Source organism: Balaenoptera ricei, chromosome 20 (assembly GCF_028023285.1).
Source record: "Balaenoptera ricei isolate mBalRic1 chromosome 20, mBalRic1.hap2, whole genome shotgun sequence".
Lineage (NCBI taxonomy): Eukaryota > Metazoa > Chordata > Mammalia > Artiodactyla > Balaenopteridae > Balaenoptera > Balaenoptera ricei.
The window spans coordinates 48,741,195-48,767,799 of record NC_082658.1 but is presented as its reverse complement, the minus strand read 5'-3'; the positions used below and the strand labels follow the sequence as shown (position 1 = coordinate 48,767,799).

Sequence of the window (26,605 nt, the reverse complement as noted above, 5' to 3'; positions counted from 1 at the left end):
GTCAACCTGAAAATGATATGTGGGTTCACCAGGATCACAAGGCCAGAATTGTTACCTTGTATACCACTTACAGCCTTTAATCGTACGCTCTGAAATTACACAGGCTTGTAAACCACATTTAGGAAGCTTTTTCTCCTGCATGGTTTTAACCTCTGGTGTTAGCTAAGCAACACAGATCTTTCAATAAGCATTTATCCTGTAAGAATACCTACCTTGCCTACATTCATTAGTACTTTAAGACCTCTGATTTGGATTTTTATGTCTCTAGATCTGTGCTGTCCAGTATAATAGCCACTACTCACATTGTAACTATTTAAATAAATAAAAATTAAATAAAATTAAAATTTCAGTTCCTCAGCCACAGCTAGCCACATTTCAAGTACTCTAGCTACATGTGGCTTGTGGCTTCCCTGTTGGGCAGTACACTTACAGAACATTTCCATCATTGCAGAAGGATCAGGTGGACAAGTGCTGCTCTCCATCTTATTTCCTTTGTTTGGTTCTCCCTGACTACTCCTTTGGAAAGCCCATAAAACAGGAACTGGAGCTGCATGGAAATGTCATTTGAGTCTTACCCTAGAGAGAGAAGGCGACAACTTCAGATTCTCCTGACCCAGAGTGTGGGAAATCAGATGTCTAATCTTATCTCTCTTTCACTTTGTCCTAAACGTTCCCAGAAATCATAAAGAATGCTTATTAATGTGGGTGCTCAGTAATTTATCCTCGGTAAACTGCATCTGTCTTTGGTAATAGTCCTGCCTGAATCGTATCTGACTAACAGAAAATTTTCATTTATGGAAGATAAAATGTGGTAAGAAGAGCTATAGAAACTAGTTTTCATTCTACTTGGTAAATTTGATATTATGAATTCCCCTACACCCTCTGTCTGAATGAGCTTGGACAGTAAGAAAATTGCTGCCCACTTCAGAATACTGTTGCTCAAGTAATCTAGTGTCATTTCTATCTCAGTTGCTGTTTGAAGGAATCTTTATCATTTTGTATCTGAGAATATAAAAAGTTAGTGTTTCAAAACGGTATTAAACCAAAGTGGAACCCAGATTGTTTATGACATGCTCATCCCAAGTAATTCTCAAGATATATTACAGCCAGTTTATTTAGCCTATTTATAAGTTCTTTGAGTATTATGTTATATTTTAAGTAATAAATTTTTAAATAAAAACTATAACCTTGGTTTCCAAATTGCATTTGGTATATATGTCAAGTTATAAAGTAATAGAGTTTTATGGTATTATTTTATAATTTTTCTTCATACCCCCAACACCTTGAAATGTCTGGTACATAGCGGCACTCAATAAATAATTTTTTAATGGAATGAGTATCTATTAAAATAAGTAACTATACTTTAATGGAGAAAATTTCATGAGACTCAAGATAAACTAGATAAAAATACTAGGTGTGCCTAATTCAGGCCTCTTTCCTGTCATGTGAAAAAGCTACTTCTTAATGTAAAAAAGCATTCTGACCTGAATACAAGCAGAAAATGTGATGTTTGGTTCCTGCATATCATTGTCACTTGTCTAAAGGTTAACTGGTGTCTGGTCACAAGCTCATAGATCACACTCTTTTGGACCTTTGGTATCTTCTGTAGTTACTTAATTTCTCGATTTGTCACTAAGCTATAAATCCTTCATGTTTATACTCAAATTATACTTGCTGCTAGGACCTAGCTAAGCATTCACTTAAGGAAAAAAAAAAAACTACTCTAAAAATAACTCGCTCAACCTTGGGAAGCCATTTTCAAAACAGGTTTTCCTTGTACTCACCTCATCTAGTCAACAAAAACAGTGGCGGAGCAGTCTTCCTCCCTCCAGGGCCTGGCTTGATAGCTGTTCAGGAGTTCAGGCCCAAGGTTACAATGTGCCTAAGCTGTTGGCAATCTTGATTTGAATCTCCTGAACTCTGGAATCACTAGTGGAGTTGTGAGTAACACAGGCCAGCAAGTGCAGTGCAGAGCCTTAGATACAGCCCAGCTAGGGAATGGCCTTTGTTAGCCCTGCAGTGACTCCAGCAGCAGTGGGAGTTCAGTATTCCCCATGTTTTTTTAATGCATTTTTCATAATGTCCCCCACCCTGCCCTGCCAAAATCACTTTCCATTGTGTCAGAGCACCCACCACAGATTCATATTCAACATTTGTTTTACATGACAATACATTCATATGTATTGTTTCACTTTAAATATTTTAAATTTTTATGATAATCCTGTGAAGCTTAGGTTTCATTACCTATATTTTAAGATGAAGAAATTAAGGCTGTGAGAGGTTAAATAACTTGTCAAAAGGAATTGAAATGCTGAAGGAGATCGAATCCAGATCTTTTGATATAGTATAACTGCTCAACTGCTCAAGTGGTAGTTGTTATTGTGTTTTAGGCACTGTTGTACACATTTTTTTTTGGTGTGTTATCTAATTTAACCTTCAAAACAGTCCAATAAAGAAAGTGGTTTTATCCGAGTTTTACAGATGAGGAAACTGGAGCACAACGCAATTAAATAATTTGCCTAAAATTATACAGTTAATGCAGAATCCAGATTCCAAAGCCCCTCTGACTCCAGAGCCTATGCTCTTAACCATACTTCGCTGTTCCACCTCCTACATCTGGTGTTCTTTCTACTATACCATGCTGCTTTTCTAGATACATTGGAAGGGGGAGGGTGTAGGAGCCTTTGGGAGACTGGATGGAGGGGAAAATGGTTTATGGCAGCCTTAAGGAGAGAAAGTGGCAGAGTTCTAAGGTAGATTATAGTTGTCCAGAGAAGTGGTGTGATAGAGACACAATTGGGAGTCCATGGCTTCCCATCCCAACCTGTTCCATTAACTTAAAGCTAGTTTCCTCCCTGGGACAGGGTGTGATTTAAATAATATTTTAATATACCATACTAGAGCTACCCTTTTTTTGGTTGTTGACATTCCGCTTCACTCTGCATTTCAGCAGTGCTGTTTCAGTGCACAGCCACCAAGCACTGTTTTATTTATTTAAGTTGTAATGTGTCTGTTTTGTCTCTCTAATTGATTACAAGCCATTAACAATTACTTTTCCCTTTTAGACTATTGAGTATGTTCTTATTTAATAAATCTATGTAAACCTCAGGATTAGAATTGAGCAAATCACATATTCAGAGGTCTTCAGTAACTAGCAGTAGTTCTTGGCATTAGAAATCATTCTGAGTTGAATTGGGTGCTGTGAACTTGGGCTGAGACCTGCCAATCGCAAGTCAGCGATCACCTGGACTTTTTTAGACAGTGGCCATGTGCAAGACAGCAGTAAAGGAAGCTCAGTCAATAAGTTCTCTATGTTTAATACATATAGACCTAACTAACACCTGTTTAAAACAGCTCCTGGGCACATATGTTGGGTTACTAGTAATATGATAGAAATTTCTGCACTTATGTCAGAACTTAGAGCTTAGGGACTTATCCTTTGTAGTGAAAGAGTTAATAAACAGCTGCTTCCTAAAGTAACAGGAAGTAACTTATGGACTATTTCTTGTCTTGCAGTAGCACTTGTACCATGGGCTTAGTCCTGCCTCTCTGGAGTGACACCCTAATTCATTTGGATGGTGATGGGTAAGAGCTTTCCCTTTTTTATTCTCCAACAGAAAGCCAAGGGGTGGGGTTCCATCTTAGTGCCCATTCATTCAGCTGAATGGGAGGCCCATTGTGCCCAACTGAACTGTCATGTCCGCAGCTCAGTGAGTCCTTTTAAACTCCTGTTTTGTAAAGTAGAGTAAAATTACAACTTGCCAGAGCCTCTCACTTCTACTCCTTTAGACCGACTATGGTAAGAATCCAAACAAAGAAGAACTAGTTTGTTGGCTCACTCTTTAATCTGAGCATGTGGGACTGTTGCAGTGCTCTCCCAGAGGATGATATGTTCTGTTTCAAATAACCTCTTGCTGCCTCTGCCAGCTGTCAGCCTACAGTATAACCCATTCCTGTGCCAGTTCTTTCCAGCGACCCCCCCCCACCCCCACCTACTGGTGTTTTTAGAATGTGTCCTCAAGAGACGCAAGATGTTTGCTCCAGTTTATAAAACCAGGGTCAGGTTTGCTAAGAACCCACAAGACTTCCAAATAGAAACATACAGCAGAACAGTTTGTCCATAGCTACAGCTGGGAAGCAGTATGTAATTCCCTGACTCCAATGTGGGAGTCCATTCATTTTGCTTGGTAGATAAAATCAGACAATTCGTTGAAGCTTTTCAGTCAAGTCCCATACTCCAGTTAACTTCTACACAAAGTGCCTGATGATACCTTCTACTGAGCCAGCAATTGCTAGCCTGGGAAACAGCCTTGAAAACTCACAACTGAAATAACCTACTCTCATTTATGGATTTTTGTCTCATTCTGTTTTCCTTAGCGGGTTCAGCGTATCAACAGATAACAGAGTTCACATATTCAAACCTGTGTCTGTGCAGGCAATGTGGTAAGAGGACTTTTAATATCTCTGTGAAAGTTTTTTTAACGTTATTGGAACAATATTTTGTGAGAAGTAGTATTTGAAATGATACAGTTCTTTACGAGAATGCTCTGTCATCTGTTTGTGTGTATAGGATTTTGTGTGATCTGTCTGTGTGGCCATCATAGTTAAAGATGACTTAGAAGTTCAGTTTTCAAATTATCACAATGGAAGGCCTTCAGTGTTGGTGAACAAGTGAAACTCAGAGGTGCTCTTAGACTCTGGAAGACACTTAATGGATCAAATAGCCAGTTGGAACTGAGTTTTATGGGGACACATTGACTGAGTTAGTAGCAGTCTAGAGCCGAGTCTAGAACATTCATGACTATGCATTAACTTCCCCTTTCTTCAGGTAATCAGGGATATCACTGATGGAGTTATATTATACATCGATAAGTTTCCATCTAATTGCTGGCAACTGTTTGTGAGACTATTTATATAATGCAAATAAAGCCTAGAAAAAACATTGTAGTTGTTAATAACCATCAGCTGGTGTACTGACACTTTTGGGTTACTTACTATATATGTCAGACATTGAGCCTAGTGCTTTACATGGAATACATCTAATCATCACACCAACTCCCTAAAATAGTATTATTAGCTCCTTCTTATGGGTGAGAAAACCAAAGTTTGGAGAGGTTATATAACTGGCCTAAGAGTATCTCTTACATTTAGACAGAATAGATTCTTATTCTCTTGTTCTAGATTATCTAGAAAAATGATCCAGTATAAGCAGGGAATGATGTGACTCTTAAGATTCAGAGTCATCCCCCAGTCAGCGATTTGAATTTCAGTTCCTCATTCAGTTGCCTGTTCTATAGTGGAAGTCCCCATGAGTAGAATGGGCAGAATGCAAGCCAAACAAGAAATAAAGGAGCCTGAAAAAGACTCCAGGGAGATAACTTACCCCTGAATAACAGGATTGATAGGCTTGAAGTGGGTGCGGTCCTAAAAGAGAGTCAACTGAACAATTAAATCTTATTTCATGCAGTAATTGAGGTAGGGCAGAGTTTCAGGTTATGTGTTTAGACCAATTTTTAGATTTAGGGCATATTTCACAGATAAATTTCTCATAGAAAACTTATGACCTCTTTTGACTAAGGGTCCATTAAAAGCAACTGACCTATACCAGGTAAAACCCATAAGTCCCATAAATGCAGTGTTTTCAGTTATATTTTGGGGAGGAGTACAAAGCAGTCTTAATTCTTAAGGATTCAAGTAATTCAAGCTTTGATGTTCTAAAGTAGACTGACTAGTCCTAGCTCTGTTGGCTTATTGCAGAATAAACTTTTTTTGGTGTACCACATGAGGAGTAGTGAACTGAAAGTCACAAAAAAAAGAAAAGAAAAAGATGATGTATGGATCAAAGCAGCATTTAGACCAGGTGTTTCCTTCACAGGAAAGTAGTTACTGCAACCTCGCTCTCTTGTATGCAGCTGAAGTATGAGCTGGTTATGCCTTGAGTGTGTTTTAGGACACTTGCACCAGACACTTGTGGCATATGCTTTTAAAGCATGTGTTTCCTGGATGAAGAAAACATGCATCGAATATCCTGTACATTGCATTAAGCTGGCTTTTACCTCTGAATCTGTGTAAGAAACTGAAATTTGCTGAGAATTCTGAGAATTTGGCTTACTTTAAGTAAAAGGAGGCATTTTAAAAGATTCTGCAACTTTGTTCTTACAGGAAAATCTGTTTCCCTACTAAAAATGGACTGGCATGTTTTTCTCATGAAATTGGTCATGATTTTATTTTTTAATTTACGTTATACGGGGTTGACAAGGACTCAAGGAACAGCATTGTCATAGACTTACTTGTGGGAAAATAAACTGGAACAACCTTTCTGGAGAATGATTTGCCAGCTTTCTGTACCATTTTGTATACCCTTGGACATAGTAATTCTGCTTCTAAGAATTTATCCTAAGGTAATAATCAAGGGTGTGTGCAAATTTTTAACTATAAGAATGTTTGTCAGTGTTCTAATAGTAGCAAAAAATGGAAAGCAATTTAAATGGCTAAAATAATAGGAATCAGTTAAATTATGGTGCATCCATGTTTCTAAATATTATGCAACCATTAAAAATTATCTAGTTGAAGAATATTTATTGACCTGGAAAGATGTTGATGACAAGGTGTATAGTAAAAGAACAAGTTAAATGGTATGCAGAATATGACCATCTTTATTTTAGATCTCTGCAGAGACCAACAGTGGTTATTTCTGGGCAGTCAGATTATAGGATATTTCTGCCGTTTACCTGAGGTCCCTAAATTTTCTAAAATGAGCGTGATCACATTTGTTATGAAAGAAAAAAAACAATAAAAAGGCATTTTTAAGAAAAAGATGGGAATAGATTGGCCACAGAGTTCTCGCATACTATCCTTTTCCCTTAGGAGAGAGACATTAGTTTATAGCTAATAAGACATTTCATTCAACAAATTTTAACTGTGCTCCAACTTTGAACTAGAAGGCATTCTTTTTTGTTTTTTTTTTAAAGAAGGCCTTCTTTTAGGCACTTGAGACAAATAAGTAAACAAAAACATAGAAAGATGCCTGCTCTTGTATAACTCTTCCTGGCATTTCTGGCTTTAGTTCTCCCAAGTATATCACCAAAAAGGTACTTTTCAGTTTTGTTTACCCTTCTTGAGTTCCTGAGTTCAGAGTCAGAGATTTAATTAGTCTCAGTATAACCAGAGCTGTTCTTAGAAAGTAGCTCAAGTGTATGAATAAATGGTTTAAAAAGACTAGGAGACTAAGGTAGCAAGAATGACAGATGTCATTAGATCAGTACATCCTGGACATTAAAGGACTTGTCCTCAAGGCTTAGGAACATCTGTCTATGTGATCGTTGTGGAACCTCTAAGAGTCATAGGGAATACATGCTCTGACGTGACTCTGTGCCAAGAGAAACAAATGTTTGTGTAGTAAATGAAGTAGATCTTTAGTTCTCTAGCGACAGTAGCCACAGCGTGGTTCCAACTACAGGATTGTGAGCTCCATAGGTACTCAGACCTGTTTTTCACTGGTAGCTTGTCAGTTCTCCTGCTCCCCTCTAACCCCTGCCTTAATAATGCATCATATCTTTCAGCAAGAAATGTCTAGTTGATTGCTATGAAGAGATAATGTAGTATGATCAGAATCAGAGAATCTTGAATTCCAAGGAATAGATTCTCCAGAGGCCCAACTCTATAGGATTTAAAAATTGGAAGAGTTTGGGGAGCACATGGATTATTGGCCTTTTGGTATCCCCACAGTTCTCCAGTGCTCATTTCCCAGCATATCTTTCAGGTCTGCATTACAGAGTCTACACAAGGCTTGTGAAGTCGCCAGAATGCATAACTACTACCCTGGCAGCCTGTTTCTCACCTGGGTGAGTTATTATGAGAGCCATATCAACTCAGATCAATCCTCAGTCAATGAATGGAATGCTATGCAGGATGTGCAGTCCCACCGGCCTGACTCTCCAGCTCTTTTCACAGACATGTAAGTCATCTTGCTGAGGATCATGGAAGTCCTCTCTGTTGTGTTCTCGGGGGTCAGAACCAGCATGTTCCTCCCTAATCTCTCCTCTTAGGGAATTAACCTTACCAGTGATATTAGTCATTGTCTGCACTACACATCTGCCACGCAAAGAAACCTGTCCTTTCTGTTGTGTGCAAAGGCCTGAAGAGTTTCTCTCCTGGGCACAGTGGAGTCTCCATAGTTAAGAACTGCAATACCATAAAACCCCATTAATTCAGATTCCACTAATTTGAAATTTGAGTTTAAAGGAGTTAGGCTGAAGTCCGACTTTCCATTATCTTAAAAGAAGCATTTCCTAAGCAAATTAATGACATAGAGAAGCTTTTAGAGGGATGTTGCTAATACTTAAGAAAACAAGATGTTTCCAGTCAATTTAGAATACCTACGTTGTTATGCTAATTTTTAACTGATTTCTGTTCAAATTTTTTAAAATATATATTGTAATTTCTGTCTTACTCAGCCCCACATTTGCCTTGTTAGGTCTGTAACATTTTTATTAAATCTCCCTGCTGTACTGCAAATTGGATAGCCTAAGGTGGAGCTGATGTTTATTGCCTTTTTAGGTCTATGTGTTGAAACTTATGTGACTATTTTGGAAATTTTTTCACACTTAGTTCCTGCTTTGGAAATTAATCAGGATGTTTATTTTGCTCTGAATTGATCTTTCTGCACTTCCAAGGTGTTCTACATCTGGGAAAGAAGAGTAGCTACTTGCTAAATGGTCCTACAAACCTTCACCTTCAGATTCCTAAAGTGATACCAAAACAATTCATGATTCTTTTTTTAAAGGCTTAATTTAGATAATAAATGCTTTTTACTAGAAAAGGTGAAATTTCCAAGAATTGTGTGAATGGAACAGTCAAAAAAAAACAGTGAAAGCTTTTTTGTATAGGGTATTATTGGTACAAGGACCAGTTAGTACTGGTAGCTTTAGTCCTTTCAAGATTGCACAGTAACTGGGGCTTCCCTGGTGGCGCAGCGGTTCGGAATATGCCTGCCAGTGCAGGGGACACGGGTTCAAGCCCTGGTCCGGGAAGATCCCACGTGCCGTGGAGCAACTAAGCCCATTCGCCACAACTACTGAGCCTGCGCTCTAGAGCCCGTGAGCCACAACTACTGAAGCCTGCGCGCCTAGAGCCCGTGAAAAGCCATCGCAATGAGAAGCCCGCACACTGCAACGAAGAGTAGCCCCCAATCACGCAACTAGAGAAAGCCCGCGCGCAGCAACGAAGACCCAGCGCAGCAATAAATAAATAAATAAACAAATAAATAAATAAGATTCCACAGTAACTAAAAAGATAAGGATAGTATGTATGGCTTTCAGAATCGTGGGCAGTGTTATTGATTTCATGCTTTATGACTGGTTGATGGGTATTGGAGAAATGGATGTCTCATCTGGTTCATAAATGGACATTTTGAATCAGACTTTTCATTTTTCCTGATTTTATTAGAGAGGATTTGGAAATTACAGCACAAAAAGGAAAGAAAATGAAATTGCCCATAATCTCTCTCTATCCCTGAGCAAAAAAAATAATAATAATAATGTAAAATGTAGTCCCCGGCACATGGTAAAGGCTCATTAAATGTTAATTCTTACTAGGTACAGTATAACCACAATTTAAGATATATTTAATAAACAAATGTCTATCTGTCTATAGAAAAAGAGACTGAGAGTTGTAGGTGAGAGTATTAATACTGACAGGGGGATTTTCAGTGATTTTTATTTTCTTTGTGTATATATGTATTTTCCAGATTTTTCTCTAGTGAAATCAAGGGAGAAAGTATGTTTGTGTTGTAATGCCTTTTCCATTCCCTCTTCTTCCCTAAGTTGACTAGAAAAGCCTAAAAAATAATGCTGAGGATACAGAGGAGAATGTATGCCAAAATGGACTTAAGTGCTCTACTGTGAATAAAGTTTATATTTTGAAATCCAAGGAAGGTAGAGCAGGGAACATAGGTGTATGGTGCCTCCAGTGTACGTCAGATGTTATGCCAGGCGCTTCATACATGGTATCTCATTTAATTCTCATAAAAACCTCATGAGGCAGATAGTATTACTGTTTGCATTTTATAGAAAAGGAAACAGAGGTTCAGCAAAGGGAAGGTATTTGTTCAAGGTCATACCACTAGTAAGTAGCAGGGCTGGGATTAAAACCCAGGTATGTCTGCTCCCAAACCACTCTGGCCCAACAAGTGTGAAAGATTGGGAGAAAGTCTGCTAAACTAGGGAATCGAACCGATGCACACAGGTGCTAAAATTTGTTTTTTACCAATATTTATTTTTAGTACAAGACTGAAATGTATAACTTTCTACCATTAGCTATGTCTAGGAAAAATGGTGGGGAGCATGGTTAAGAATGTTAATCCTAGTCAAGACAGGGATGCTTTGGCCGATTGACAGGGAATTGGCAGAGGCGTTAGCTATACTCTGCAGGGTTCGTGAGAAACTAAGAGTCCAAGTAGTGGGGAGCCCCAAGGTTGTGGGGTCAGAGCATCCATCTTTGGAGATTACACTGAAGCTATTTTTGCAGCCAGTGATAAGGCCGTAGGCAGCAAGGGCAGGCAGGATGCCTGAAGGCTTAGTCCATTTCCATCTCCAAATAAGGAAGTGTACAGGGCAGATACCTCTCTCAAGTAGGTAGGAGGGAAAGATGAGACAGAAAGTGCTCTCTGTTAGCCTCACTCAAATTCTGCATAATATGAAATAGTGCTTTTAGAGAGAAGCATCTAGTTATGTTGAACCAGTATCTTTCCAGTAATTGGAGAATCAGCTTCCTAGTTTGATTTCATAGTAAAGTTCCAAGGGAAATTTTTGTTTTTAAGAGAGTCAGAAGACTAAGGGAAGCAACATAATCTTGCAGGTAGAGTGTTAGGCTGGACGGAGAGTTCTGGGTCTCCTGCCAGTGAAAGTGACGGTTGGCATGTCATTTAACCTTTTAGCTGTTTATTTCCTTTATCTGTAAAAGGGGGATAATAATTTCACAGAGATATTGGTGAGAGCTTTTGTGAAAAAGAAAACATTTTGGATGGAGTACTCCAGGTAGCTAATTCTTAAAATCCATTTTGGAAGAGAATTTGCTTCATTGAAGAAGGCAGAAATCACTCTTCTCTCTTTCGCATTTTTCTAGAACTGTAGCAATAAATGGTCAGCATTGGGTGGCATTTTTAAGCTACAGAAGACCCAGTTCCATAGTAGGTCACACCACTGGTCTTCCCAGCTTGGTATTCTAGCTCAGCAAGTGGTACTCAGGGGTACTTGATGGGAAATGGTCCTCCATTAAAGTATTACACTCAGTATAGCCTATTTGTCTTGTACTCCTTCTTGGATCTGTATATGGGAATATATTTATGGGCTTTTAGACATGTACAATCTCTTCAAGTAATAATTTGTACATGTTTATATTCTGTACATTCTGAAAAGAAACTTTTTAAAGTATAATTTTCTTTCTCCCATGCCTCCAGAATATAAATTTAAGGGTAACAAAGGGAAGGCCTGCCAGTTTGGAAACATAATCAGACGGCACATTCATTAACTTGGTCAAATTCCTGCCTAAGAAAAATCACCATCTCTCTCTTCTCAGACCAACTGAACGTGAGCGAACAGAAAGGCTAATTAAAACCAAATTAAGGGAGATTATGATGCAGAAGGATTTGGAGAATATCACATCCAAAGAGGTAAGAGACCTTGAGTCCCCATTGTTCCAAGGCTAGAGGTAGAATAATAATAGGAGTGGGGCTAGAAATGGTGAGTGATTGAAAGTCCAGAGGGACTTTTCAGAGATTAGTACAAAGTGTCATCTCTGTTTCAGATACGAACTGAATTGGAAATGCAAATGGTGTGCAACTTGCGAGAATTCAAGGAATTTATAGATAATGAAATGATAGTGATCCTTGGTCAGATGGATAGCCCTACACAGATATTTGAGCACGTGTTCTTGGTAAGTCTTAGGGCCACTTTAAAGCGGTGTGCTGGGGCTAGTCCATACCAACTCATGGGGGTGGGGGCGATTATCAAATTTTATCATATTTAGAAAAACTGTAACTTACATTAAAAACAAAGGTCATAAATACTCAAACCTCATCACTTCCTATATTTTACTACATTTTACTATTATCTGTGCTGTTAAGGTTATTTACATCTGTTGTATGGTGGAAATGTTATATAATGGTGTGCTTCTGCTCATCTCTTCCCAATTCCTCAGTGACATCAATTGACTATGGTGGGAAAATTTACACCGAGGAAATTGGCAAATGCTACAGATCAGGCCTTTCTTACCCATGGGTTGTTAAAGATCTCATCTGTCCTATATAATAGAGCCACAAAGCAGACCAGTCCACAGTAGTTTTATACAGTGTATCCAAAAAGAATGATCCTTTTTGAGGCCACTCTTTTAAATCTGCTAAATGGGTCTAAGATCTGATATATCTGAACAGAGCAGAAAACTACTTATATACAAAGACTATTGGACTTTTAAGACATTTGGAACCTTGTAGCTACATTTTTAGTCCCTCAATTACTTTTTGATTACCAAATCTTCAGTGACTTAAAATTGTTCTTCATGGTACCTGAACATTCAGTGGCTTGTAATTAGCCCAAGGAGATCTCTCTGACAGATGGATTAGGAAAGCTTATAAAATCCTAAGACCTATTTATCTCCCAAATGTTAAAGAGTTCTAGTTTTCATCTGTACATGGTAATGGGAACAAGGATAACAAGGATAATTGAAGTCAGTGGGGAACACCAAAACCTCACTTTTATTTCCAATTCCCACATACTTTGACTAAAAATGCTAACAAGGAACTAAATCGATTGGTTTGAATTTCACTTCCTTTCTCTGGTAAGGACATTTGTGAAGTGATTAGAAGCTGGGAAACAGGAGAGAAGAGGAATAAATATGCACAGGAACTGACTAAGCTGCATCATCTCACCCTGAATATAAGAGTTTATTTCACCAAGCAGTCAGACTTCATGCCATTGAAGGCTTGTGCCCTGAATTAACTTGTTGACACTTTGGAGTATGTATGCTTGTCAAGTGATTCATGGTGGTGTTTAGCTATGAAATTACTCATGAAAAGCTGTGAGCTGGGAGGGGAACTTCTTTTCTTTACTTTAACTTGACCAATGTGTGTTGCCATTTCTCGATGTAGATCATACGGCAAAACTGTCATTGACCTTTCCATTTGTATAGCACCTGGCTTTGTTGTCTTTTGTGTGTAATTCCATGAGGGTTCACATATTCCCTGCTCTTGTATCCTTGGAAATAATTTTTGTGTTGTGCATAGAAAACTTATGAGTCACTCATTCAAATGGACCCTGCCCCCAACTGTCTCCATGTAACAGGACTGATTTTTATGAAGGGCAAGTGCCTGTAGCCAAAAATAACTCGTTTGAAAGTGACCAAAGCTATAAACTTGCAAGTTGCTTTCCCATTGAGCTTAGATCTTAATACCTCAAAGGACGTAGACATGACGAATATCAAGTTCAGTCACTATCTAACTGTTTAATTTCAGACATGCTTCCCTGTGTCTCTCATGCCACCCACTCAAAAACTACCTTCTCCTTACCCCTTCCTCAAATGGTACTATTTTAGGACATATAAATTTTAATAGTACTCTGAGCAGAAAGAACAATCCAGTTCTCCCCAAATTAGTCACTAATCAACTAGAAATGCATTTGAGTATTTGTATCACTAAATTCATCCTATTATTTCATGATTATTGGTGTAGTCTTCTGTCTTGGGTTTTTCTCTTATTACAAAAATAATTCATGTTCATTATAGAAAATTTAGACAACTTCAGAAGACAATAAATGACATTTAATCAACACCAAGAGAGATAAGCACTATTATCTTTCATTATATAATATTGCCTTCTAGTTCTTTTTTACTTTTTTAATATGTATCTATATACATATTTTTGAAAAAAGGAAAATGTATTCAGCTTCAGATATAATTCTGTTTTCTCGAGAATGGACATGTTCTTTGCATTGTGAATATTTTTCTCATTTGGGAAAAAAACTTTCAAACTGGAGAATCCTGAAATTTAACTCTTATCCAACAAAATAAGTACATGAACAGGTTGTCTAAACATCTTATTGTATTTCTTCCGTGATGGCTTCTTCCCTTTGTTTATACCACCATATCCTGTGTCCAGACCCCTATCTCTTCTCCAGTGAGTCTGTGCTCTGCTGGCTTTCCCAGCAGTTGACACAGAAAAAGAGGTTTTATCCAAACTGTAAGTGGTGTTGTTAATTTTCTGCAAAGTCATTTCATCTGTGCGTAGCTGCCATGCCTGGAGCGCAAGCAGATTGTGTGAAGGGATGCAGCAGGATTTCTCCCCTCCCTTTGGAAGAATGCTTGGCTTAGTAGTGCACTGCACAGAGATGTTTATTTGGAAAGGTGTCCAGCTGATATGGAGAAGAAAAGTATAGAGCGTAGTTTAAAGAAAGTCTGCAGTCAGAAGCCAGGATTGATTGGTTGGAAGCCAGGGTATTTCCAGAAAAAGCAGTTCTTCCACACCCTTAAGAGTGTACTACTTCTCTGAGCTGGAAGCCTTTGCCAACCAAATCTCGTATCAGCAGCTCTCCTGGAGGCTGTCCGGTTTGGCTGAGAAAATGCTAGATGTGAACAGAGAGCCTTTGCAGAAAGGCAGGCAGCATTCTTAGTTAAACTAGGGAAACACAGTAATATTGGACAGGCAACCAGTAATGTTGTTTGTGAATGAGAAAGAAGTCAGAATTTTACTGCTGATTGTTATCTTTTTCAAGATTTGACATTACAAATCCTTTTAAAATAGAGTTTTGGTTTCAAAGAAAAATTAAGTCTCATATTCATGATTTTTGCCCCTCAACTGGAGATGTGTAGCATAAACTTTTTAGAAGAAAAAGTTATCGATCCTGTGCCTGGCTGCCACAGTAAAGTGACTCACAGCATTGAGGCTGTAGGTATGGTATGATAAAGATTTGGACAGGGATACCAATCCTTGAAGATTATGTCGAGTTGTATGATCTTCGCAGAACCCCCAGTACAGTCGTCCTTCTTTGCCATAAATGTGCTCTCCTCTTCTATTTTGCTTGGAACTTTTGGACCCCAACAAGGTTCTTTCCTAAGGATAACATTTTTTTTTTTTTTTTACTTCAGGCAGTTTTAGTTTTCATCCCAATTTGGAACTTACAGAATTCTTCCCTTTTTTTTGGGAGGTGGGGGTGAAGTATAGCCGATTAACAATGTTGTGATAGTTTCAGGTGCACAGCAAAGCAACTCAGCCATACATATACATGTATCCATTCTCCCCCAGACTCCTACATAACTTTGAGCAGAGTTAGGCCCCTGTGCTATACAGTAGGTCCTTGTTGGGTATCCACCTTAAATATAGCAGTGCATACATGTTGATCCCAAACTCCCTAACTATCCTTTCCCCGCACCCTTCCCCCCTGGTAACCATAAGTTCATTCTCTAAGTCTATGAGTCTGTTTCTGTTTTGTAAATGAGTTCATTTGTATCATTTCTTTTTAGATTCTGCATATAAGGGATATCATATATTTCTCTTTCTCTTTCTGACTTACTTCACTCAGTATGACAATCTCTGGGTCCATCCATGTTGCTGCAAATGGCATTATTTCATCCTTTTAATGGCTGAATAATATTCCATTGTATATATGAACCATATCTTCTTTATCCATTCCTCTGTCAATGGACATTTAGGTTGCTTCCATGTCTTGGCTATTGTAAACAGTGCTGCAGTGAACACTGGGATGCATTTACTAAGGATAACATTTTAAAAGAAATCAGTCACTTCAGTCTTTGGGCCAGAGTACAGTGTAGGTGAGCCAGAGTGAAAGGTGGAAGTGAACTTATTTAAAAACTGTAGGAGCGGGACTTCCCTGGTGGCACAGTGGTTAGGAATCTGCCTGCCAATGCAGGGGACATGGGTTCGATCCCTGGTCCGCGAAGATCCCACGTGCTACGGAGCAACTAAATCGGTGCGCCACAACTACTGAGCCTGCGTGCCACAACTACTGAAGCCCACGTGCCTAGAGCCCGTGCTCCTCAACAAGAGAAGCCACTGCAATGAGAAGCCTGCCCACTGCAACGAAGAGTAGCCCCCACTCGCCGCAACTAGAGAAAGCCCGTGCGCAGCAACGAAGACCCATCGCAGCCAAAAATAAATAAATTTTTAAAAAAATGTATTACAGTATAGTTTCAAGATTTCATTTTATACGTCCATACAATTAAAATATGCTTTGCATAATTACATAGAACTTACCAAAAACCCCCATGGAATTATGTCACTGCCTGAGAAGCATGGAGGAAAAAAAAAAAGAGATTGAGTCTGTTGAGGACCCCAAGGGGGCTAATATGCATGGCATTTGTCTTGAGAACAGAAAAGTAATTACACCATGTTGATTCCAGTTCTTTCAGGTTGAACCTGAAACAGCCCTAAGCAGAGCCCAAGTCACTTTATATGGGCTTCACTGAGTCAGTAGCTGATGCATTTAATTTACTTTGTTTCTGGATATGTGTCATTTCAGATTGTCAGTTTGAAGTTCTCTGGACAGGTAGATGAAAACCGTGGACTTTTACCATCACATCAGGGTTATTTCCATCTAGCTGTACAGAATTCCGCAGAGGATTTAGATTTCTAAATTAAGGAGTGAGGTGGTCACATTTCCCTGGCTCCAATTTAGCCACTCAACCCTTATTGCTTGGCTTCTGTCTCCTTGAAAGTCCTTTTTTTTTTTTTTGTAATAATTCTTACCTCTTTCTTTGGTATGGGAGCCAGTTTTCTAAGTTTGAGCACAGTCTTCAGAACCTCTTATATTTTTTTTAAAGCAAGTCAGGTGAACCCTGGTCTGTAGAAAAGATCAGTCATCCATCACTTACTGACTATTTTCCTAAATGTAGTTCAGCACAGCATCCTTGAGATCTCCTAGTTCGATGGCCAAATTACAGATCACTTGTAATACGAAGATAGTGCTTACATAACACTTGACAATTTTCAGAGTGCTTCATTTACTTATCTCATTTGATGATTTATTCAACAAGCATTTGTTGATCCTCTTTGTTGTGCCTGGCATGAGGCTAGATATTTGTGCAGTCTGATCTAATTCCATAAGGAGGGAGTGATGACCATATCAAGATAGATACTCATAGAAGGCCAGTGGAATAAGGTTACAAAGGTGACCTCTGGATTAGACAATTAGAGGTCATTAGCAAGAGTGATGAGAAACCACAGTGCTGTGGGTTGAGATACATGGGAAATGAGGAATTTTAGAAAGTGAGTATTAGATTGTATTTCTATGAATCTTGGCCATGAAAGGAAAAGGAAAAGGACAGTGTCCAGAGGAGGATTTAGGATGGAGAGAGGGTTTTCCATTTTAATATGAAAGAAATGGGAGGGGGGGGGTGGGAGATGTTGGCTTATAAACAATAGAAACTTATTACAGTTCTGGAGAGGCTGGAAGTCTTGAGACTAGTGTGCCCGCATGGTCGGGTGAGGGCGCTCTTCCAGGTCACAGACTTCTCTTTGTATTCTTACATGGCGAAAGGAATGGGGAGAAACTTTATATTTGTAGTTTGAGGGGAACCTATCCATTAGATTCCTAGGACTAGGATGGGAGGAGTGTTTCATTTTACAGATAAGGAAAGTGAAGACAGAGAGGTTAAGCAGTTTGCCCAAGGTCCCCCAGTCAGAGGGGGAGTTGGGACTTGAACCTGAGTCTTCTAAAGCTAAATTCCGCTTAATGCATTATTCTGAAATAGATAAATTCTTATTTTTAAATGTTTGCCTTTTCAAAAGACATGAACAGATAGCTCAAAGACAGAAAATGGACCTGAAACATTGAAGAGTTGCTCACTTTTACGCTTAACAGAAATGCAAATTAAAATTACACTGAGATAACATTTCATGCCTATCAGTTTGGAAAAGATTCAAAAGCTTAACCACACATTTTGTTGGCAAGGCTATGGGGAAAGTGGCACTGTGATGTGGAGTGGGTCTGAGGATATATTGTAAAGTGAAGAAAGCAAAGAACAAAAAAAGCATATGTAGTAAAGTACTTTTGTGTAAGTCAGAGTGGTAAGTATATATTTGCTTATTTTTTTTCAAAATACAACATAGGTAGAATAAGCCACAAACTAATAAAAAACGGTTACCCATGGGGATTGAGGAGATGGGGGTGGGAGTGAGACTTCAAGTTTACTTTTTAATAAACTTTTGACTTTCAATATTATAAAAGTCTTGTATATTCAAAAAAATGGAAAACATGGAAGAAAAAACACACTCTAAAACTGAATATAAACAGGAGCAAATGAACTGAAATATATATCAAATTGATAACCTCACAGAAAGAAATTAATTCAAATAACTTAAGCATAATACTCTAATTGTACCCCTTAGTGGGATATAATAAGGAAAAAAAAAGAAATGCAAAGAAAATTTGAACTTAATATTTTTGTTATTGGTTTTGGTATTGGTGTAATAATGTTAAAACTATTTTGTAAGTAGAGTAAATGAGTTGTTGGGAACCAAAGTTCTCACCGTGGAGTAAGGAGATATAAACAGTGTGGGAGAGTCAAGAAAGAAAGGAAGAACCTTGTGGTGTTGAATTAATTTCAGTTGAAGGTACCAGTATAAACTCAGTATTTTTTTAGAAATATTTCCTAGATCTGACCACTGAAAAGTTTTAGAAACAATGACACCCAGTAGTTAGGAGCATACCTAATTAATGCCCAGATCTTGGTTACAAAATATCATTCTTCACTAAAAGAAACCAGGGCTTCTTGGGGAACTGGCTGATTGTACTCACAAAGTGAATCCGGAACAACGTTTTGTACCACAAAGCATGGATGCGCTCAAAGACTAATGGAATCATATCAAAAGGAACCTGTTTGAAGAGATTCCCACTGGCCAAATTCTGGACAATCTGCATGTCCAGAAAAAAAGATGGTAATGGATTATAACATTCTAAATACAAAAAGAATTCAAGAGTCCATAGTGACACTTCAGTAAAGGGTGTGATGATTGATTAGGTGAGACTCTTTTACAGAAGAATGCCAGCCAGCTAACTTGCAGAAGGAATGATGGAATTAGAAAATTACCGTTTTGTAACCTCCAGTAGAATAATTCATTTGGGCAAGATCGGCAATTGATGCTGAAATCATAGGGCAAAAAGATTATTTTGGCTTTCACACGGCTTCAAAGATTACTATAGACTACTAATTAATTTCAAAGGAACCTTTACAATAGAGGGATGTGGCAGACACAAAGGTATCTACCAAGAATTCAAACTCAGTCTGACATAATGGGACAAACTGACATTATGTGCCTCATGATTTGATGCAGTATGAAGTACACAATATCTCCCTTGTAATATTCTTTTTTTATATAAATTTATTTATTTTATTTATTTATTTTTGGCTGTGTTGGGTCTTCGTTGCTGTGCGCGGGCTTTTTCTAGTTGCGGTGAGCGGGGTCTACTCTTCGTTGTGGTGCACGGGCTTCTCATTGTGGTGGCTTCTCTTGTTACAGAGCACGGGCTCTAGGGCACATGGGCTTCAGCAGTCGTGGCACGCAGGCTCTAGAGCGCAGGCTCAGTAGTTGTGGCGCACAGACTTAGTTGCTCCGCGGCATGTGGGATCTTCCCAGACCAGGGCTTGAACCCGTGTCCCCTGCGTTGGCAGGCGGATTCTTAAGCACTGCGCCACCAGGGAAGCCCTCCCTTGTCATATTCTTGCCAGGAGTGTTTGACCTGAATCTAATCATCAGGAAACAATCAGATAAATCCAGGTTGTGGGGAGCTCTCCAGTATTACAGACCTGCAGTCTACAAAAATGTCAATATCATGAAAGACAAAAAGTAAAGGCACAGGGGTGGACTGTTCTAGATTAAAGACATGGCAACTAAATGCACAGTATGATTCTTGATTGAATGAATATAAAGGACATTTTGAGGGCAATTTTTAAAATTCACATATAGATGATGTATTAGATTATTATTGTATTAATGTTATCTTTCTTGGTTGCAAAAATGGAATTATATAGGAGAATATTCTTGTTCTTAGATGATACATGATCAAGTACTGAAGTGTCATGATGCTCAAGTTACTTAAATGGTTCAGATAAAAAAAAATATGTATATCGAAAGAAAGGGAAGGAGAGCAAGAAAGCAAATATGGCAAAATATTAACAATTGATGTATCTTGCAGATAATCTATAGAAACATTTTCCTTTAAATTTTGCACATCATGTTTCCCTCATTTGTTTGACTATTTCACTCTCTCCCCCTACAGACATACACACACACCGTACCATCCCAACTTCTTAGATGCAACATAATGCACTAGAAAAAGTGTGGGTTTTAAAATGAAATCCAGTTTTAATTCATAATAATGCCACTCTGTTCATTTAAGAATACCTGCCAGGTGCCAGGCACTGTGCAGGAGTTTCCATAGAGAACAAGAGACCTGGTTGCTGCCCTCAAGAAGCTTGTATTATAGTGGAGGAGAAAGGTAGTAAATAAGCACATAAATAAATATACAAGTAAAAATAGTGATGCATGCTACTGATAAAATAGACTACTATAAACAAGAGTGACAGACGACATTTAACTTAGATTGGAGAGTGGTCAAAGAAACCTTTCCAGCAATGTGATCTTGAGCAAATATTATCTGAATTCTATAAGGGTTGGTTTTCATATCTCTAAAAAATGAAGGTAACTTTCTTACTCTATCATTTGTGGAAACTGAATATGATAGCATATAAAGTACCTGGCACATAGAGAGGAAACTTGGTAGATGTTATTGGCCTTCTTTTTAGAAACTCTGTTTCTTCCCTCACAGGGCTCCTTTTCAAGTATTGTATTTGGTTCATTGGCTAATACTCTCTAACCTTGTCTTTTTGGTTCCACAGGGCTCGGAATGGAATGCCTCTAACTTAGAGGATTTACAGAACCGAGGGTAAGCACACAGAGCAATTGCTGACACCCCCATGTCGCAGAAATCACTGTTATATCTTTACATTTTCCCGTCAGAGAGGTGTCAGTGAGTAACTTTAAGCTTAAGAGTTGCTTCCAGTTGATTCTTACTGGGTGTAATTTAATAAAAATTAAAATGGCTATTCTCCCACTGTTTCATCCCCCCACCTCTGAAGAAAGATCAACTGTTTCAGTGGAAAGGCTTTCAGAAACAAGTGTGCAAGCCTTTCATGCTGTTTAAAACCAAATCTAATTATTGACTCCCTTTTTTTTTTTTTTTTAAGAGCAGTTTAAGGTTCACAGCAAAATTGAGGGGAAGGTACAGAGAATTCCCATATACTCCCTGCCCCACACATGCATAGTCTCCCCCATTCTCAACATCCCCACCGGAGAGGTACATTTTTTACAACTGATGAACCTACATTGACACCTCGTAATCATCTGAAGTCCATAGTTCATGTTACAGTTCACTCTTAGTGCTGTACGTTCTATGGCTTTGGACAAATGTATAATGACCATGTGTCCATCACAATGGCATCATACAGAGTATTTTCAGTGCCCTAAAAATCCTCTGTGCTCTGTCCATTTATTCCCCACCCCTACCCCCTGGCAACCACTGATCTTTTTACTGTCTCTCTAGACCTTGGTTCCTATTTTTATGTAAGAGTACACAGAACTGCATATGCTGGGTTCACAGGTCTTTATTAAACATTTATTGAGCAACTTCTGTAGGCCAAGCACAGTGCTAGATGCTAGGGATCCAAAGAAAAATAAGACTCAGTTCCTATCCTTTTATAGTAAGGTGCACGAAGACTAAGTAGGTTATAAATATAAAAGAGACAGTGTAAAATTGAACAAGAAGACTGACCTTGTAGTAAGAAATGTGTTCCTAAGCGGCATGGTTATGAGTTTGATTGAAGCAACTGAGACCACAGTGAACATTCAGCAAGCAAAAAGCTGCCATTCTTCCCTTTTCACTTCTTAGCTAATGCCTAAATCTTTCATTGAACTCGGCCTTAGGAGGTCAGATCATTCCAGTAAGAGAAGAGAAAATCATGTCTGGAAATTGGCCATTCTAACTCTTCATTTTGGACAGAGATAAGACCTCCTGAGACTCAAGAGATAGTGATGACTCCCTGACTGGTTTCTGGCTGCCTGTTTTCTCAGCTACAAGTCAGCCTTCTGGTTATCTTTAACATGATTAGATGCATACTTCCTACTTTTCCCTCAGAAGAAAGGAAGCCAAGTGATTATACAAAGAGTTCTTGTGGCGGGGGGGGGGGGGGGGGGTGGGGATGGAAATCTGGTTACTTAATATTAAGGTATGAAAATAAATAGAACTTGGAAAATTTAAGTTGATAAGGATTGAATCAGAAGTTCTTGAAAGCAGAGACCATATCTTAGTTTTGTGTGACACATACCTAGCTCAGAGCCTTATATCAAAAGGGTGCCCGGTAAATGTGAAGGAATGATAGAAAAATTGACAGAATGTGACCTGCAGGAAACTAGCACCTGATACAGTGTTTAATATGAAATCTGAGATTTGATAGAGCACTGCCTGCCAAATGCATTAAAATCACTTCATGCATATATTCACTTTGACTTTTGACTTATGTCCCCAGCTGGAGATGAGACCTATTTATCTCATTTACTACTTACAATGCTAAATTTATAGAACACAGAAAAAAGACAAGAATGGTTAGATGCTCAGACATCTACTTAGATCTTATTTCTTAAATTCACTGGTGCTTAAACTTTAATGGATGAAGGATTTCCCAGGTGGCACAGTGGTTAAGAATCCACCTGCCAATGCAGGGGACACGGGTTCGAGCCCTGGTCCAGGAAGATCCCACCTGCTGTGGAGCAACTAAACTAAGCCCGTGCACCACAACTACTGAGCCTGCGCTCTAGAGCCCACAAGCCACAACTGCTGAACCCGCGTGCCACGACTACTGAAACCCTCGCGCCTAGAGCCCATGCTCCGCAACGAGAAGCCACTGTAATGAGACGCCCTTGCACCACAACGAAGAGTATCCCCCGCTCCCTGCAACTAGAGAAAGCCCGTGCGCAGCAACGAAGACCCAACACAGCCAAAAATAAATAAATAAAAATTAAATAAATTTATTAAAAAAAAAAACTTCAATGGATCAAGAATTATAGTTCAGGGATCTGTACACAAAACATGTATATTGCCCCCTGTGGATGATTTAAGGGATTTTTCAAGTGTAATTTTGACAATAAGGCCATTTTCTCCCAATCCACTGACTTTAGAACTCCAAGTAAAATGCTATTCCTTACAAAGCATTGTAAGGAATAGCTTACAATGAAGTGTAAGAATGACAAAGAAGTTGCAGGGAGTGCCATTTCCAATTGGTAGTGGCTGACTAGACTTCTGTAATGAAAAAGATTGGGAAACCCTGTCCTGCTATAATCCATTACTGAAGTATGGGATTGGGGATGGGAAGGTTGTTCATTTTTATTTTAAATGAAATAAGAGGAAGTGTGCTTGCCTTTTTTTCTGACAGTTTTGAGATATAATTCACATATATCGTTCACCCTTTTAAAATGTGTACTTCAGTGGTTTTTAGTATATTCACAGAGCTGTGCAACAATCAATTCAGAACATTTTTTTCCAACCCAAAAGGAAAGCCTGTACCCTTTAGCAGTCACCCCCATTTCCCTTCCTCCCTTCAGCTCCTAGAAACTACTAGCCTACTTTCTGTCTCTATAGATTTGCCTATTCTGGACATTTCATTTATATGAAATTATACAATATGTAGTCTTTTAAGCATGGTTTATTTCACTTAACATTGTATTTTCAAGGTTTATCAATGTTGTACTATGTATTAGTACTTCATTCCTTTTTATTGCCAAATAATATTCCATTATATGGAGATATATATACACATCACATTTTATTTGCCCATTCATCATTTGATGGGCCTTTGGGTTGTTTCCACTTTTTGGCTATTATGAATACTCTTACGACCATTCATGTGTGAATCTTTGGGTGGACATATTTTGTCATTTTCTCTTCAGTTTATGCCTAGGAGAGGACTTACGGGGTCATATGGTGGTAACCTTTTGGGGAACTGCTGGAGTGTTTTCCACAGGTGCATGTTGCTTGCTTTTTCTTAATTTTTTTTTTTTTTTTTTTTGGCCGCACCACACGGCATGTGGGATCCTAGTTCCCCGACCAGGGAATCGAACCCTTGCCCCCTGCAGTGGAAGCACCGAGTCTTAACCACTGGACCACCAGGGAAGCCCAGCTTGCTTTTTAAATTAAAAAGAAAAAATCCTTTCTAGTAATGAATGGACTTTGATGCTAAGTTAAAACAGATTCAAACCGTGTCCCAGAAAAATTTTGGTTGCTTGACCTTAACCACAGAATTGGTTAGCTTGGCTCTCTGACTTCAGTGATTGGGTTTGTAGAACCCCACGTGTGCTTCTGAGAAGGAAGCAGCTTCTACAGAGGGAAATGAGTGAGTCTGCGCTGTGTTGTTGGAGTTGACAACAGTGATGTCTAAGTCCACACAGCACTGAGAAAAGATAATCCTTTGGCAGATTAAACCAAAGCATTTATTGAGATTGCACAGTGAGAGAGATAGCAAAAGAAATTTTTGATACAGAAACCATTTTCTGCAAGCCTGGGAGAACTCTCAGACACATCTGCTGCCATAGCAGCCAGGAATGCAGCCTAGAGAGTTAAGAGAGCTTTGAGTCCAACTTTCCTCTGACCCTCCCAGCCTGGCCTCACTTGCCTTCATGTAGTTTAAGGAGAGTAATAGAGCAAAACCTGACAACCTGGCATTTAGAAAGATAGGAGGGAATGTTTCCTTCTATTTTTGTTTTCTTAAGGTACACGTTAATAGTCTGATTTAATACAGATGACTTCCAAAAAATAAATTTTGTTGCTGGTAATTTTAGTGACTGCAGAGAAATTGTCAGATCATGGGCCTCAAGTTGATGCTTTGGAGTAAAATGCAAGGCATATTTTCAAAAGACTCTGAAAGATGAGATTGTATAACTAAACACAAACTGAAAATGGAATATAGATGTTGAACTTGGTAGACAGCTTTTCTCTCAGTAACTCCCTGGTACCCAGGTATGCCCAGGACCCTGTTATACAATTTCTGTATTAAATAAGGATAGCCTCTTAGGGTTTTTTTTTTTTTTTTTTAGCTTTCTTCAATATTTTAGTATTTAATTTCAGCCTCAGGAATAAACAAGTTTGTTTTTTATTTATTTTTATTTTTGGCTGCGTTGGGTCTTCGTTGCTGTGCACAGGCTTTCTCTAGTTGTGGTGAGCAGGGGCTACTCTTGGTTGTGGTGCGTGGGCTTCTCATTGTGGTGGCTTCTCTTGTTGTGGAGCACGGGCTCTAGGCGTGTGGGCTTCAGTAGTTGCGGCACTCGGGCTCAGTAGTTGTGGCTTGTGGGCTCTAGAGCGCAGGCTCAGTAGTTGTGGCGCATGAGCTTATTTGCTTCGCGGCATGCGGGACCTTCCCAGACCAGGGCTCGAACCCGTGTCCCCTGCATTGGCAGGTGGGTTCTTAACCACTGTGCCACCAGGGAAGCCCAGGAGTAAGCAAGTTTTAAATAAGAAAAACAGTGCTGGGAATTGGATTTCGCCTGAGTAGCAGGGCTCTTATTCTCCGTTGGTTTCCTCACAGGGTGCGATATATCTTGAATGTCACTCGAGAGATAGATAACTTCTTCCCAGGAGTCTTTGAGTATCACAACATTCGGGTATATGATGAAGAGGCAACGGATCTCCTGGCTTACTGGAATGACACTTATAAATTCATCTCTAAAGCAAAGTGAGTAATGGTCCCACACACACGTTCTGACCCCTCTTCCTTGTGCACCACACATGGTTGGGGTCTGAAAGCTGTAGATAACTTACTGATGATACTCAGAGGAAAGGAAGTAAAGAAAAAAAAGGAGACTGAGATCTCTTAATACTAGGAAAAAGATGACTAGTGACTTAATACTTTTGCTTTAAGTACATGAAGCCCCTGGAAGATGATCTCATGTTGGCTATTTCCGTTGAGCACAAAATTAGAGAAAATAAACTCAAGCTGCAGTGAAAGAAATAGAAATGAGAGAAGGAAGAAATTCTGAAATAGAGAAGAAATTCTGAATGAGAGAAGGAAGAATTCTTAAATTACCAATGGGGACACTTGGAAGTTATAGAATAGAAATTATTCCAGACAGGTGGAACACTTCATCCTGCTCTCTGGAGACAAGGAGAGAAACAGTAGGCTTTGGAAATCTTTTCCCATTCTTTTACTTTACTTTTATGATACTCTAAATAGTGAAATTTTTCTCTGGCCCTTCTGTTGTTGTCTTCCTTAAATTAATTGGTCCTTTTAGTGAAACAATTCCATAGTATTAATTTAGTGTTTAGTATTAGTATTAATATATCAACACTGATTTTTTAAGTCCCTGGGGATTTCTTTGCCAGTCCTATTTATCCCTTCAATAGAAAAAACCATCAGTAAGCATGTTGGCCACATTCCCTCCGCAGGTGGGGTGACACTCAGAGCCTCCCTGGCAGATGAGAGAGAAAAGACCCAGGCCCTCAGCAGTGAAAGCGTGGAGTCCTAACCACTGGACCGCCAGGGAATTCCCACTTCT

The 26,605-nt window shown here is 38.9% G+C and overlaps 1 protein-coding gene across 7 annotated transcripts in view; it reads left to right on the top strand.

Moving 5' to 3' along the window:
* The window catches only part of SSH2 (slingshot protein phosphatase 2), a 246,683-nt gene that overhangs the window by 198,516 nt on the left and 21,562 nt on the right, over window positions 1-26,605 (top strand). For 5 of the 7 annotated variants that reach the window (XM_059908624.1, XM_059908620.1, XM_059908621.1 and 2 more), the window contains 7 exons: window positions 3,517-3,585; window positions 4,378-4,443; window positions 7,763-7,957; window positions 11,578-11,671; window positions 11,806-11,934; window positions 20,905-20,951; window positions 25,639-25,785. In XM_059908624.1, the coding sequence (XP_059764607.1) occupies window positions 3,517-3,585; window positions 4,378-4,443; window positions 7,763-7,957; window positions 11,578-11,671; window positions 11,806-11,934; window positions 20,905-20,951; window positions 25,639-25,785 (747 nt within the window). The remainder of the gene's footprint in view (window positions 1-3,516; window positions 3,586-4,377; window positions 4,444-7,762; window positions 7,958-11,577; window positions 11,672-11,805; window positions 11,935-20,904; window positions 20,952-25,638; window positions 25,786-26,605) is intronic. The other 2 variants (XM_059908622.1, XM_059908626.1) reach the window with 2 other exon arrangements.